Consider the following 15741-nt stretch of genomic DNA (forward strand, 5'->3'; position numbering starts at 1 on the left):
ATTTTGCCACAAGAACACCTGCGGGTGAGCTTGTACTTGACATATCATAGATTTACATTTCATGCGTGCTGTTGTGATGCACAATAATTTTTGAACTAATACTTTCCATAAATCCCCAACGAGTTTTATTTTTGCGACGTGATCGTTGGATTTGTTGGTTTAATATCTGTTACATGTTTGTCTTTTTTTGAATACCTCAACTGTTAAAGGTCCAGTGTGTAAGAATTGTTATGTCACAATACGGAATGGTGAGACTGCAGATTGTGACAAACTCTCTCTCTCCCTCCCCTAAGCGTGTCAGGAAACTACTGTTTGGGCTGCTCTGGAAACATGTCAGCCTCTGTAAAGTAAGACTCCTGCTTAATGTGCACATAAAAAGGCTTATATTCAAACTACAAAAAACATCCATCCATTCATCCATGGGGGGCGCTGTGCAAATCTTAGCTGACATTGGGCGAAAGGCAGGGTACACCCTGGACAGATTTTTATTAAGTGATCTTACACTTCAACCAATCCCAACAGTCCCCTTTAAATGTGACACACTGGACCTTTAACCTGGACTTTTAATGCCTCTGTGTTTGTTCATATCAAGGCATTTTTTTAAAAAAACACTGATTATTATTCATATTAAGACGCTGAGTAGCCGATGCATGGGGCAAAGCAACAGTTTGCATTGCAGTTGGTGAGAAGTCTATGGGTTCTACTGTATATACTGGTTTTGATTGTTCGCAAAGCTATTCGGATGTAAATAGTTATTATATTTATGTATTTTATAATATATGGCTAGTATAATCTCCTGGTTTTTAGGAATGAAAACATTGCCTCATGCCTTATTTGGACACACTGGAGAAGGAGTAGGAGGATTTATTTATTTATTTAGGTTTTTTGGTTGTTTTTTTCTTTTCTTTTTCGTTTTTCAATTTGAAAGCCAACAGCAGCCGTTTTGAAGGTGCTTCTGTTCCGGGGTGACTTTACAGTCATGGTCTGCAAAAATGAAATAAACTTACTGGTATAATAACAAAACCCCCTCATTGCTCAGTCTGTGTCTTTATCACTCATGGTCACACGCAAGGAGCCAACACCAGTTTTGAACCACTTCTACCAGTAGAGGGAGGCAGAGGGCCTCCTTCACCATGAGGTAACCTCATTCACAGTATGTCGGACAAGTAAATGACAATATAAAGGAAACATTAAAATGTTGATTTGTCCGTCTGCTCTTGTCACAAGATCTTCAAAAACATTAAAAAAAAAATCTGGTGCAACTGTGGAGAAATTTAGATTTAATAGGAAGAAAATTTGGTATTTTCTTCCAGAGGTTCCTTCACACTGTGTTGCATGTGTGTGTGCACACTCTGTCCTCCGTTTGAGAAATTCCTTTGTGTCTGTACATACAGATCTCCGGTCAGCATTTTGCCTTAATAAGGCAGTGCTTACTTTGGTGGTTAACCCCTTTGTTTCCCACCACACAACTCTCCTGCATCCTGAAAATGTACTGCGAGGTTTAACTAAAGGAAGGCCTCATTAGTAAAAACGTTCTCATGACGTCATCCGTCCACGCGTCGGTGCCAAGAGGAGGCGAGAATGACCGACAGGGGCCTGATGTGTTTCTCCCTCCTCCTTCCTCCCTCCGCCTTCCTCCTTCCTCCTCCTCCAGCACCTTCTTTCCATCTTGGGTGGTTGTTGTAAGTGACCTCCACTCGCTCTCCACACATGAATCTCTATGAAGCACTGTGGCAAGAGGTCTTGTGTCAGACCTAAACTCTCACAGCTCTCCCCACGGGAGCACTGAAAACTTCTGAGGAACCCTGAAGACGTCTTCTGACTCACAGGATCCTATCAACAGGTGAGTGGACACAGCAGCTCAGCTGCCACCAGGTCTGACTCTCTTCTTTCACATTTTATACATAGTTAATAACAATGTTGTGCCATTTGGTTCAAAATCTGCTTATTCTCTCCACTGTGTCTGAGCACATAGTTTTACGCTGTTATCAGATTCTCACAGTAATGGTCTCGTTCCACTACATTACTATATTTGTACGTGCTTTTGCCCCGTCAGTGCTGCACTCAAGACAAACGTTTGTGTCTGTTCAACCTCACACGAATGTTTATGTTTTCGAATTATTAGTCGAACAGATGACAGATGTCTTTGTGCTTTTAAGCACTTTTTGTTTGATTTCTGAGCTCAACTTGTTCTCTTTACATGTCAGAAGTCTGGATTGGAAACATTTCAGTTGTGTGTTTGACTCTCTCTTTTAGACATGGAGCCAAAAACTGACAGTGGATCGGCTCCGTTGACCAGCGAAGCTCTGGCAGCTGTCGAAGATGAAGAGGTTCTCAACAAGATGGTGAGCTAATGATTGACCTCTCACCTTCATGTTAATGAAATGGTGGTGAACCAAATAGTGTTTGATATGGGAGGTGAGAACAAATAGGCTGCCACACAAAATGACGTCCTGTTGTTTAATATAGCCTGAAAAATCTTCTTAAATGCCTCCCTGATTTGTATATGGATGGGACATATATGGGTTTATTGATTTGTTCATCTTTCACAGCTAGACAACGCCACAGATTTCGATGAGAGGCGAATGATTCGTGCTGCATTAAGGGACCTGCTGAAGAAGAAGAGGGGTAGAAAATGAATGTCTTCGTACCTCTGTTGCTCTTTTGACACTGTGCTTGCTCTCTAAATTCTCCTCCCCGTGTGTCATCAGAGAAGCGAGAACAGGAGCGAGGGACGAGGCAGCAGGACTTGAGACAGCAGGGCCTGAGCAAAGGAGGGAGAGCAGGCGGAGCTGTGAGCGTAGGCAGAGCCTCCATGAACCAGCCATCGATGCACAGTACGTCTGATTGATGGAGTTACTCTCTGACACCTCTGTAAATATCGAAACTGATATTATTTTTGATGTTCCTACATCTTCTCAGAACCACCTGGACAGGCCTCCGCGTCAGCCTCCACCCCGTTTACCAGAACAGCAGGCAGGTGAGTCACACTTCAGCACAGGAGGAGATCATGCATGTTATTATTATATATAAAAGAAGACAGAGTCTTCCAGTTAGAAAGTGAATCCTGAGAGGTAGGGTGGAAGCAGCAGACTCTGCTCGTAAAAAGAAGAGTCTGTTTGAATGGAAGTCTGTGGGGGAAAATTCCCACTTGATTTGTCCAGCCATCTTTTACCTTCTTACCGTCTTCTTCAGTAGAACTTGATGTCAATATTGTGAAGTACATCCCAATTTTGAGGAAAACGCGGTACATTTGAGTGGACACCCGTGGGATTGAGATATGTGAATGTCCTGTTGTAAAAACTGTCATGGCATCAGTCAATTCACATATCTTCTAACTGGAAGGCTACATCCATTTTATTTATATACACTCTAGTTTGGTTACATTAAAGCTTACATCTGTCGTCTGTCTCTGAAACATTTTGTCAAAATTCTCATACCCAGAGGATATTGAATAAAGTTCAGAAGCTGATATATCCCACGCCCTCGCCTTTGCTCTCACATTATCTCTCATAATCTCCCCCCAAAACACACAGAACACACACTACATGAAGGAGAGTGGAGTAGAGAGAGACCTCTGAGGACTGTTTAGTTGATATTTACATCGTCTGAATCAGCTGGACACTATACTTTATCATAATAAACTGCCAAACAGGTCGGTGAGTAACATTTATGCCTGTGGGTCAGTGTAACGAGATTTTCTTCTTTTTTTCCAGTCAAATTTATTGATTGATGGATATTCAGGACTGAAAGACACAAATATTTGGAACTTAAACTATTGAGTGTTCTTCAACAACATTGCAAATCCTAAATCACAGTTGAAAAGTCTATGTCATATGATTTCATGTGTCAGCAACAGTGTCCTCTAATGGGAGCACAACCTCGTCTTTGGAGCAAAGTCTTCCAACATGTTTAGCAATCTCCTCCACCCAAAAAGGGACAAAATAAACATTTCTGTGCGTGCCGTAACAATTACTGAATAACCCTGATGTATCTCTGTCTCTTCTCCTCAGCAAGGCCAGTCCTGCTGCAGCCTCAGTCCAGAAATGTCCTGCTGCAACACCCAACGCTAAAAATGTCAAACAGATGCTTCTGGATTGGTGCCGGGCCAAAACAGAGCCTTATGAGGTAAATATGCCCCGACTCTCTTACGCCTGTGAATTATTGCCCTCTGGAGCTATACATAGCTCTGCCCCCTATGTCTCGTTCTTTGCCACCATTTCTTCCAAACTGAGTCCCCTCTGGTGTGAAACAGGGGGTGGACATCCAGAACTTCTCCTCAAGTTGGAAAGATGGCATAGCCTTCTGTGCCTTGGTGCACCGGTTCTTCCCAGACGCCTTCGAGTACTCGATCCTTAACCCAAACAAGCCCAAGGAAAACTTCCAGCTGGCCTTCAGCACTGCAGAGTGAGCTCTCACTTCCTTATATGACGATGAAGATGTCTCATGTGCAGCAGTAGATTGTAGATTATGAGTAATGTGTTTTTTAACGATACTTTCTGGGTCATTGTTTGCCTTGTGCCATTTGTCAGTGACAATTTGCTCTGTGCTTGCAGGAGACTGGCAGGCTGCCCCCCTCTGCTCGACCCTGACGATTTAGTGAGGATGAAAGAGCCCGACTGGAAGTGCGTGTACACGTACATTCAGGAGTTCTACCGCAGCCTGGTGGAGAAAGGCCTGGTGAAAACAAAAAAGCGACTGTAGACTCCCCGAAAAGTCACACACAAGCTTGCGTGACGTCATCTTGTGTACAATGAAACCATGCAGGATGATTTTTGCGTACTGTTTTCAAGTGAATATTATATTTTTTTCTGTTATTTCTGTGACCCCAGATTTGCTCTGAGTAAAAAGCTTGTGAATGTTAATGCACTGTGTCTAATTTGTAGTATTTCGACTGGTGTGTGTTTGGGTGAGTGGGTGTGTGTGTTTGCAGGGACTCGTGTGTCTGTGTGTCTCTCGGTGGACAGCTGGTGCCTCCGAGGGATCAGTAACATTCCACTGAGATTACACATCTGCATTAATTCCAGTCAGAGCCATAGAGCATCAGTGATGTCGTAGAGGGGCCTGACTGTGAGTATTAAAGGGGCTGTATGTAAGAGTTTAAAACAGAGTGTTGTGTTTTGTTTTTAATTTACATGTTTCAAAGCCACAAAACAATCTTCAAGTTTACTTTTCCCCCTGCAGAATATAAAATAAGGACACTTTTATTCTCACACTGTCTTTTGTTTCTCCAGGACTTCAATGTAAACGTCACAATAAAATACAGCATTCCCCTGACTTTAAATGTGATTATTATGAATATAACATAATATGATATGATATAATATAATATAATATAATATTATATTATATTGTATTGTATTGTATTGTATTGTATTGTATTGTATTATATTATTATGAATTATATTATACATATATATTTTTTAAACGCGTATACTGTTGTGTAATTACTAGAGCTATATTGATTGTCACTATATCAGTGACTGAGCAGCTAAGGGAAATTAATGTCGTCACTGATGGGACAGATGATGGTTGTGATGTCTGGCTGTGATGGAACAGACCTTTGTTGTTGTGCCTGTTTTTGCTCTGCAGCCCGCCCTTCAGGTGCGTGTGAGTGCGCGCGCGCGCGCGCGTGTGTGTGTGTGAGAGAGAGAGAGAGAGAGAGAGAGGGAGAGAGAGAGAGGTGCAGGCAGGATGCTGACTGAAAAGCGCACAGCTGCTCCGTCCAATCCGCCGCTGCGTTATAGTCAAACACTGTAAGAAGGATAATGTTTCCTCATCAGCTGTTGTATTTTAGTGCAAACATCAACATGCAAGAGCCCGGACACTTCCAACGCGACCGACTTCTGTCCTGACAGCGCGGTAGCGGTGCGGTGCAGCGCGACGCGACGCGGCGCAGCCGGTCTGCACCGTGACGGGCACGTCCGCTGTCCACGGTACTCACCAGGTCGCATCCGTCCCGCAGGCTGTGCGGGTCGCCCTGTACTCCAGACCATCATCAGTGGACCCTGCCCTCCCCTCGCGTGCGTGTGTGTGTGTGTGTGTGACCGACGTACTGATGCTTTTCCCCTCTGTGGATTTGTGAGATCACCTTTACGGTTCACCTTGGAGAGAGAGAAAAAAAAAAAAAAAGGTAAGACATGTAACGAGATGCGTGAGATACACAGACCCATTGCAGCTACATGTTGATATATATATATATACATATATATATACATATTTGTAACTTATCCTTTATGATGCTACTCAGTCTGCTCTAACATGTCATCTACATGTTAGAGCAGAGACTGGGTCAGGACACACAACAAGTGCACCGAGATTTGTAGATTGTGTCCTGAAGAATGATTTGTTAAATTGCATGCATGACATTAAATTATGATTATTTTTTTGATTGATATTGAAATGTAACTCCTCAAAAATAACAATGGGCTGTTGCAGAAATAGTGAGAGAAAAACATAGGCACACATTTGCTCTTGTTATGATTTATATGGTGAATATGGGTCATCTTTAAAGAGTGGGTCTGCACATTTAAAGTTTGGCAAATGTAAAGTTGCATTTGCACTTTTAAAGTGGTTTTAATACAAACATGTATATGACTCCCTGTTGTTTTTGGAAAATCTAATTCAATGATCAGGTGATTCTCCCCCCCCCAATTAGCATATCATGAATGTTTAAAAAGAGGTGTTCAATTTCTGTGTGGGAGGGAACAGGAGCAACATGGTGGGAGGCTCTTGTTGTTGTTGTGACCTACAGTATCTTTTGACATTGTCCCTTCAGACAAACCTGAGTTCCAAGACAAAAAGGTCCAAGCCAGGGGTGTCAAACATATGGCCCACGGGCCAGAACCCGGCCCATCCCCTGGATGGATTTGTGAAAATATTCGATTTTGCAGTTCCAGATACCTGTGGCTCAATGTGCAAATTGTGCTGAATGTGGCCCCTGAACTTAAAATGAGTTTGACCCCCCCTGGTCTAAGCACGGGTACGATTCCACAGTGATCACCAACATTTCTGCTTCATAGAAAGGGTCAGAGGGTTAGATCAACAACAGTGCAGTTCAAGACATGTCTGAAGTTCCTCATCATCATCATCATCATCATTATCTGTGATGTTTGAGGAGCATGATGTGGGCGTAGGTGCTCAAGAACTTTCCCTCACTCTTCTCTCGTGTCCCTGTTTACAAAGGAGGCACTGATAAATGTTGATGTTTTAGCTGCAGGCTTCACTTTAATGTTGTTGTTTTTTTTAGGAATGAGTGGATATAATATTCAACATCAGTGTTTTTTGTTTTTTATTTAACCTTGATTAAATCCCACTTAGATTAAGAACCTCTTTTTCAAGGGAGTGCTGGCCAAGATGAGAAATAAGAAACACTCAACGGTCACACATTTACACAGTTAAAACACAAGCAGAAAACAAATAAAAATAATTTACAAGATTATATTTACAAACACATTATGGAAAAACAAGTGCATGTTGTGGAGTCGGCCTCAAGAACTCTCAGTTTGGATTTGAAAGCGTTCAATGAAATTAACTCCTAGTTAGTTTCCAGTCTTTCTGTTGGCACGATACTCTGAGCTATATTTGGACATTGTTTGAGATAAAACAAGAAAAAGGACAACTAAATAAGTATAATTTTGTAAAGACACTGTGTTAGCATTATATCTCGGTCGACATTCAACAATGGAAAATCGGACTGTAAAACAAGGTAAGTTGAGTTTTCTACCTTAAAAACACAAGATTGTTCTGTCTAATGATTAACCACAGACTACAATGTTTCAGGTTGATGGATCGCATGCAGCAGAAAGAGCTCAGCACTGCCCCGTGTGGGACGACTGTGCAACCACGACCTTGTGTGTTGATCGGCCCTGGTTCAAGTTCACCTCTGCAGGTCACAGTCCAGGAGTCGGTCACCATCAGTCCGTCAGAAACGCTCAACAAACAGTCTCATCTGAGCCTTGTCCAGGCTGCGAACGTGACGGAACAAATGCAGTCGGGGCGCAACAACTGTGGGCCCACAGCCCTGAAAAGCATAAGCCGACCAAGGCCGACCGCTCTTGGGACTAAACCTGTTCAAAAGCTGAACAGAATCTCAGTGGATCCATCCAAGAAGGAAATAGATTTGATCCCAGTTTGCATCCCAGGACCTCAGAGTGCCAACGTCCTGCCGCATTCACAGACCGAGAGCTCCTTCCTTCTCCACAGTCCTCAGAGTCCTCACAGCCCTCAGCCTTACCTGAGTCCCACTCCAGGTCTGTCCCAGTCTACCCTGAACTCACCCACTAGCCTCAGCCCCAAATCCAGCCTCTGCCCTCAGTCTCAGAGGACCCTCTCACCAGGGATCTCAAACCAAAGCCAAGTGCAGTCTGAGAAACCAGGAGGGGAGAATAATGAATTCAGGTGAGACAAATAAAACAGCTTCTATATGTTCTTGGTTTTTTAGCCACTATGACTGCAGTTTTCCTTTGATGTCCAAATGCAGCTACGGAAGCTGTCCCGCAGTAAGAAACCTGACGTGTACCAGACCCTGTCACATGAATCACGGCTGCAGAAATTCAATAAGAGGCTTTATGAAGCTGACAGAGTGACACTGCAGCCATATTTCGTTGGCAGGCCTCCCAGAGCCACACTTTGGCTCTGTTGTGGCCTCAGCCATAAACAACTGCCTGTGAAAACACTTTAAATTTCATAGAGCTGTGTTTATACGCAGAATAAAAGGTACAGCAGAGGTTGTCAGATCTTGCCTGTCTGACTGTGACATAGTTCTCATATCATGTCAGAGCTTAAAAAGATAATATTGATCCAATATACTTTATCTAGTGTAATGTGTATGAATTAAGCTATGATTTTCTTAAAAGTAGTGCTTTTTGGCATAAAAGTTATTAGAACTGTCCATTAAGCCACAAAATGTCTGTCTGCACATTTGTTTTTGGCTTTGGCAATATCTGGCAGTTATTTACTGTGTGTTAAAGAGTGTATTAACAGTTTAAACTGAACAAAAAAACACTGCAGTTGTACAACAGAGTTTGCATGTTAAAATTGAACATTTTAACATTATAAAACATATTTACAATAAAAAAATATATATACCAATGTGGAAAAAAAAGGCCAATGAGGCATTTTTCTCTGCTTACAATACTGTATTGGTGATATTGTAAGTTGATTTTCACATAATATAATATACATACATTTGGAACCTTTTTCAGTATCTTTAATAGAGTGAAGTCTAATGCATAGGAGAAATAAAAATAAATGAAACAGTAACAATAAACGAACAATAAATGGCAGGAAAACAGACAGTGAGGAATAAAGCACATGTGAGATTTTAAAATAGCATGGAATAATAAGTGAAATGGACCATTTGGATGACACATCAGTTGATTCATCAATTTTGTTCAGTTTATAGATGAAACTATTATGTGAGTCGTTCAGAAAACTGATGAATTCTTAATAAATAAAATAATCTCTTCTCATTGCACACTGACACACACACAATACTAAGTCATTGGAGAGGTGGAGCAGCGCTTAATTATCGGGTTTTTTTATCTAACTGTACATGCTGCAGTATATCGCACAGGATTACGCCTCAGATTATGTCACCACACAGTACTTTAATCTAATGCAGCACTCTCACCGTTTCCTATCTGTTTGAAAGGGTGTATATTGTCACATGGAACGTGGGATCAGCTGTGCCGCCAGATGACATCACTTCTCTGTTCGGACCAAATGTTTCAGATGGGAGCGTTGACATGTTTATCATCGGGTAAGTGAGTTTTTTCTACCGCGCTCGAGTGCCAGAGAGACAACTGTGAGAGCCCACTCACTGTGGACATCTGTGTTCCCCTCCTGCTGTCCATCACTGTCCTTTTTATTCGTGACTCATGACTTTTTAATTCATGACTCATCTTAAATCATTAATAACCAGTGTCAGGTCACATACTGTAGAAAGTGAACATACCTAATAATAAAACTTTTTTATTCCAGTCACAAAGTGATCAACCATCATCCACTCTTTTCAAACCTCTATTAAATTTGCTGCAAAACTGCAGAACTACAAACATGGCAGCCTCTCAGAACAGAACAGCCACACTGTTGAATGGGATCTGCCATGTAACCTATAAAGTAAAAGCAGTTTTCTGTTGGAGCAACAACATTGTAGAGAAAAATACCTAACAATATCACAGAACACTGCATTTGCTGTATTCAGATCTCAGATCAAACCGTGTCTCCAATCATCCAAATGATGTAAACAACTCATAAACACTCATAGATAAAGGTATTATTTTACTGCCCGACACTGTTAATGATGTTTCTCTACTCTCTGGAACCTTCCAGACTCCAGGAGGTGAACTCCATGATAAACAAGCGGCTGAAGGACGCTCTCTTCTCAGACCAGTGGAGCGAGCTTTGCATGGACACCATCAGCCCTTTTGGATACGTTCTAGTCAGTGAAACATGTTCCTCACATGTTAAAATGTTGTGTTATACAATCAAATTCTCATCATCTTTCTTCTCCTCGCATAGGTGGCGTCCCAGCGAATGCAAGGAGTGCTGCTGCTGGTTTTCTCCAAATCCTGCCATCTCCCGTTCCTCAGAGGCGTGCAGACGGAGAGGACGCGCACAGGACTCGGAGGATACTGGGTATGTGTTCCCATACTGAGCGACCAGAGCAAACATTTGAGGTGGGTCGAGTCAGTGGGCTTTAGAAGGGATGGGGTCAGATGCGGACAGGTGGCGCGTGTGGCTCTCCCTCCCCCCTGCCGGCAGGCACACGCATGCATGAGCGTGTGTGTCAGTGTGTGACCTTCCAGTGCGTGTTGATGTCAGCATCAAACCTGGCTGCTGCTGGTGCAGTCTCCTTCTCTTTGAGGTCAGTGCAGCAGCAGCAGCAGCAGCAGCAGCAGCAGCAGGAGGCAGACTGGTCCTCAGCAGCAGAAAAAAAAGACCTTGTCCCTGAACACTGCTCTGATGGTAATTTTGTTTAGATACATATCTGTAATGTCTCCTTACTTCACACTGCACCAGGTCCTAAAACGATCTGACTCTGACTTAAAAAACACCACATTAGCACTGCTTTTAGATAGTATGCATCCCAGTAATGGAACTGTTAATTGTTAGAAATGTGTTAAATTGGAAAAGATGATACATTTTCTATAATTGAACAGCCCTTGAACAGTATATAAGTGAAAAAACAGCTTTCTCTCAACGCCCCCTCCATGTTTTAAATAAAGGATGAGGATTATATTGGGGCTCTTAAGCAATTAAACCAGAAAACAATTAATCATTGTAAACCCACTATGTGTTAGAGTATAACCGTGTTTTCTATTTCCTATTCTGTCCAGGGGAACAAAGGAGGCGTCAGTGCGAGGATGACGATGTTCGGACACCCCGTGTGCTTTCTCAACTGTCACCTGCCGGCTCACATGAGGAACCTGGAGCAGAGGATGGAGGATTTTGAGAGCATCTTGCAGCAGCAGCAGTTTGAAGGAGGGACTGCCACCGGTGTCCTGGACCACGAGTGGGTGACATCATGTTTATGTCATTTACAAAACTAAAACGGTGAAAGTCAGTCACCTTAATTAATAAACATACGTGTCTAATCAGCCAATCATATGAAAATCAAATGAAAGCAACTCAATGCATTTAGATAATGGGCAAGAAAACCTGCTGAAGTTCAAACCAAAACATCAGAATGAGGAAGAATGGTTGCTGGTATATCAGAAAAACGACTCTACTGGGATTTTCATGCACAACCATCTCTAGGGTTTACTGTGAACTGTCCAAAAAAGGAGAAACATCCAATGGAATAATCCAAAATGATAGAAAGGCAACAGGAATTTAAATAACAACTTGTTGTGAGCCTTGAAGCTTCAGCAGCAGAAAAACCACACGGGGTGCCACAGGGAGTTTTATGTCCCTCATTCAAGCATTTATTCATTAATTCATAGATTTCCACACTTTCTCTTGAGAAGTGAAAACAGATTTAAATCATCAGCATTAACTTGACACTTTGTACCTGATTTTATAATTCAAGATACATGCATGTTGACCTGCTCACCTGCCCGTGGATCACAGATTAGCTTGCTAAATCTGATAAAGCATCCTTTCTCTTACTGAGATTGATGTATTTTTTTGCTAAAAATCTAAACATATATATATAAATCTAAAAATATAAACTCTCACTATTTGGTTTTTTATGCGTCATGAATAAATTAAAATGTCATTGACAGTGTTTTCTTTGGTGTATTGTCTCTGTCCCCAGTGTTGTGTTTTGGTTTGGAGATTTAAATTTCCGAATTGAAGACTATGACATCCATGTGGTGAAATGTGCCATTGACAGCAACAAGCTTCCTCTGCTGTGGGAGCGAGACCAGGTGAGAGGCACTGTGAACATTTTAGTGCAGGTTTGACTTCTCTGGAGGACTTTACACCGCTTGTTGCTCTCTTCCGACAAACAAGAGTTGTCTGTCAGATGAGATGAAACACTCTTCTGTTCTTATTTTATCTACTCTTGCAGCTCAACATGGCTAAAATCACAGAGTCCATCCTGGAGGGCTTCATGGAGGGGCCGCTCAAATTCCCTCCGACTTATAAATTTGATGTGGGCACACACACGTACGACACCAGGTTTGTTCAGTATGAAAACAATAACAACAGTAACAGATTTGTATTTTCTAAGTGTGTAGGATTTGGCAACATCTACTGGCGACTTTGCATGTTGCAGCTGAATATCTCTCACCTCACAAATCCCTTCCCAATGCAATGATGCCAATATAAATATGGTTTTCAGCAGAAATTAAAACAGCAATTTGTTTGTTCATTCATCCACTCAGAATTCTACCAGCTTCACCTTTTAGGGGTTGCAACAGCGGATCCTACTCTCTTGTGTCTTCTTCTGTTACAACAACTGTCCTCACATCCTCTTTCACAACATCCTTCTCTGTGGTCTTCCTCTTTTCATCCTGCCTGCTAGTTCCATTCTCAACAGCCTTTGTCCACTGTCTCTCCTCGGCACGTGACCAAAACCATCATTGTCCACTCAAAATAAAAAACACCACTGTCACTATTTTATTATTCAATTGCTGCCAAATGCTAAATCTTACACACACTGAACCTTTAAGGCTGTAGTGTATAATTTTATATGTAAACAAATGTCTGTTAGATTTAAATGAGTTCACACAGTGCAGATTGATCCTCCTTCAGTCAGGTCTGATAGTATTGCTTGACGGAGCCTGGTCTCAAAAGTAGTTTATGTTCACAAAGATCAAACAGAGGCAAAATAACAATAATAATAAAAATACCACGCTCATCACACTGCAGCTTTAAAGTAAGACCTGTTCATTTGGTGATAACTGTCTCCTGTATCAGTGCTAAGAAGAGGAAACCTGCCTGGACAGATCGCATCCTCTGGCGCCTTCGACGTACCGGCTCCCCGGTTCCTTCCCACAGTGCAGCACTGCAGCGCGGTCTGACCTCATGGCTGGGTGGGGCAACTAAAGTGACACAGCACACCTATGGGAGTCACATGGGCTACACCGTCAGTGACCACAAGCCTGTCTCGGCCCTGTTTTCCCTGCATGTGAGATGATGTTATTTGACTTTGTCACATCTCGCCCTGTATCGTTTGATTCATTCTCCGGGGGTTTGTTCCTCATTCTTTGCCATGTGCTCTTTTCCGACAGTTCCCATTCAGGGTGGAAATGCCTCTGGTGGAGCTGCAGGTAAATAAGGAGTGGTGTAAAGTCTCAGATGCGACTGTCGTATTCACTGTTGCGTCAACGTATCAGCGCAGCTCATGGGACTGGATAGCAATATATAAGGTAATGGTTCCCTCATAACAGGCTAAAGTCAAATCTACAAAGCTATACAATCTCTAAATACATTTATTTTGTATAGACGTCCGGTGTCAGTGTTTATATGAACTTGGTTTCTTCCTTGCATAGGTGGGATTCAGACATCACAAAGATTACCAGGCCTATGTGTGGGCCAAGGGAGAGAATGCAACACAGGTGTGTCAGAGACGGAAGGTCACCACCGTATTTTGTGCCTCAACTCACATCAGATTTATTTTATTTTAATTCCTCTCCCTCTTTAGGTGACATTTTCAGAGGAAGATTTGCCGAGAGATGATTGTGAATACCTCCTCGGTTACTACAGCAATAATATGAACAGCATAGTTGGGTTGTCAACATCCGTCCAGGTAACAAAACTCAGACAAAACGGAAAAAAATGTTAATAGTTTTCATGAGTTAATTATGGAATACCTTTATTCTTATACTCTACCAGTTCAGAGGGAAATATTGTATGTATTTTTACACTGTGTTGTCTTCTTTTACATCAGTAAAGGATAGAGGAGTGTGCCATATACATTTCTCATGTGGTTTCCTTTTAGCACCCAACTTTCCCCCTAGTAAATATTTCATCCTGAACAGATCCGGATACCAGTCCACAGCCCCAGCATGCATCGCTCCAACAGCTCTGATGTCAGCTCAGAAGATGACAGCACGCTTGTCCTGCTGGCTCCAAACTCCCGCAGCCCGAGCCCCAAAACTGGAAAACACCACCATCGCCACCGACGCAGCCGCAGTCCTGCCGTTCCGGCTCTTTCCTCTAACCCCCTCCCCTCTTTGCAGAGCCTCAGCCTCTGCCCTCGCTCCAAAGAAGGCCCAGCGCAGAGCCGCTCACCCTGCTCTACTGCTAAGAAGGAACGGCTGGTGTTGTCCCCCGACACTGTGTCATCGCCATCCATCAGCCCGCTCAGTCCTCGCAGCCCTGTGTCTCCAGGTAGTGGAGTGACAGCACCAGAGGCTCTGATCGCTGCCATCATAGGTGAACACAGACCAGCTCAGGTTAGTCCCACTGGGGTCAGGCAAATAGGGAAGACAGGGGAAGCAGACGCTGCACAGCGATAAACATCAGTAGATAAGAATCAGATACAGCCTGATCGGACCCCAACACTGTCACTGTGCTCAGCACATGAACGACTCCCAACATAGTTTAACATTTAACAAACATTCCATTTAGTAGCCCTGCAGTTCTCTCTCTGACTCGACCATCATCTCATACACTGTGTGTATCTCAGATTGACACATGTGCCCATACTCCTGAAGAAAAGTGCTTTAACAGACTTTTAGAAACAAACGTGGAATGTGAAACTTGAGTAAATTTGCAAAGGATGTGTTAAGTTATTATTGACAGCAATATTTGTTAGCAGTCTGGACCAGATATATTGAAAGTATCATAGTTCAAAATGGGGAAAGAGTGTGTGTTTGTGTGGACCTATGTGTTAAGACCTTATTGTGTAAAACAACGCATTTTTGGATCATAGGACTCTATAGCCTTCGGTCTGTATTCATAAAATTATTTGAACGTACAAGAATAGAAAAGTTTTACCAGCCCAATCAAGCTGAAGTGTACACATGACTACAACACTAATCTTAGATCAGTGCTCTTATTCTTAGCAGCTTTGTGAATACAGCCCCTGTTCTATGGAGCTCAGTGAGTGGATGCTCAGACTTATACGGCTCTTTTGTTTCAAGGAAACACTGTTGTTTTGTCGTTGTGAGTGTGCAAATAAAAACCAGAGCAACCGGCCTGAGAAAATAGTCTTTGCTGATGGGAAAAAAATTAAAAGGGGCCTCTTTTTGTGTGAAGGACATGCGAGGAAGCTGTGAACTAAGCTATTTCATAAGCCTTTATGAAATAGTCTTTAAAGGTAAAGTGGGTAACATTTAGGTTTAC

General features: G+C 42.5%; 2 protein-coding genes across 3 annotated transcripts; both read left to right on the plus strand.

Annotated features, from left to right (window-relative positions):
• Nucleotides 1–1663: 1663 nt before the first annotated feature.
• Nucleotides 1664–5277, plus strand: smtna (smoothelin a). 2 transcript variants are annotated; one of them, XM_044046090.1, is made up of 8 exons: nucleotides 1664–1843; nucleotides 2257–2345; nucleotides 2553–2628; nucleotides 2712–2837; nucleotides 2923–2980; nucleotides 4014–4128; nucleotides 4256–4407; nucleotides 4557–5277. In XM_044046090.1, the coding sequence occupies exons 2-8, from the start codon at nucleotides 2259–2261 to the stop codon at nucleotides 4702–4704; spliced, it is 762 nt and encodes a 253-aa protein (XP_043902025.1). In that variant the 5' UTR covers nucleotides 1664–1843; nucleotides 2257–2258; the 3' UTR covers nucleotides 4705–5277. The 2 variants fall into 2 exon arrangements, with proteins under 2 accessions (XP_043902025.1, XP_043902026.1); XM_044046091.1 differs by lacking the exon at nucleotides 1664–1843 and having other exon boundaries at nucleotides 2282–2345; nucleotides 2557–2628.
• Nucleotides 5278–7684: 2407 nt separating this feature from the next.
• Nucleotides 7685–15593, plus strand: LOC122781940 (inositol polyphosphate 5-phosphatase K). The gene is made up of 13 exons (XM_044046065.1): nucleotides 7685–7708; nucleotides 7783–8400; nucleotides 9656–9763; nucleotides 10336–10444; nucleotides 10525–10641; nucleotides 11343–11518; nucleotides 12263–12374; nucleotides 12518–12627; nucleotides 13369–13579; nucleotides 13683–13820; nucleotides 13944–14009; nucleotides 14096–14200; nucleotides 14433–15593. The coding sequence occupies exons 2-13, from the start codon at nucleotides 7787–7789 to the stop codon at nucleotides 14910–14912; spliced, it is 2346 nt and encodes a 781-aa protein (XP_043902000.1). The 5' UTR covers nucleotides 7685–7708; nucleotides 7783–7786; the 3' UTR covers nucleotides 14913–15593.
• Nucleotides 15594–15741: the final 148 nt, after the last annotated feature.

This window comes from Solea senegalensis, linkage group LG15 (genome assembly GCF_019176455.1).
Source record: "Solea senegalensis isolate Sse05_10M linkage group LG15, IFAPA_SoseM_1, whole genome shotgun sequence".
Classification (NCBI taxonomy): Eukaryota; Metazoa; Chordata; class Actinopteri; order Pleuronectiformes; family Soleidae; genus Solea; species Solea senegalensis.

Coding starts and splice junctions, on each gene's coding strand:
- smtna (XM_044046090.1), top strand. CDS start 2,259: ATGGAGCCAAAAACTGACAGTGGATCGGCTCCGTTGACCAGCGAAGCT. Junction 2,629..2,711: donor CCTGCTGAAGAAGAAGAGGG/GTAGAAAATGAA, acceptor GTGTGTCATCAG/AGAAGCGAGAACAGGAGCGA. Junction 2,838..2,922: donor GAACCAGCCATCGATGCACA/GTACGTCTGATT, acceptor ACATCTTCTCAG/AACCACCTGGACAGGCCTCC.
- LOC122781940 (XM_044046065.1), top strand. CDS start 7,787: ATGGATCGCATGCAGCAGAAAGAGCTCAGCACTGCCCCGTGTGGGACG. Junction 10,445..10,524: donor GCCCTTTTGGATACGTTCTA/GTCAGTGAAACA, acceptor CTCCTCGCATAG/GTGGCGTCCCAGCGAATGCA. Junction 11,519..12,262: donor ACCGGTGTCCTGGACCACGA/GTGGGTGACATC, acceptor CTCTGTCCCCAG/TGTTGTGTTTTGGTTTGGAG.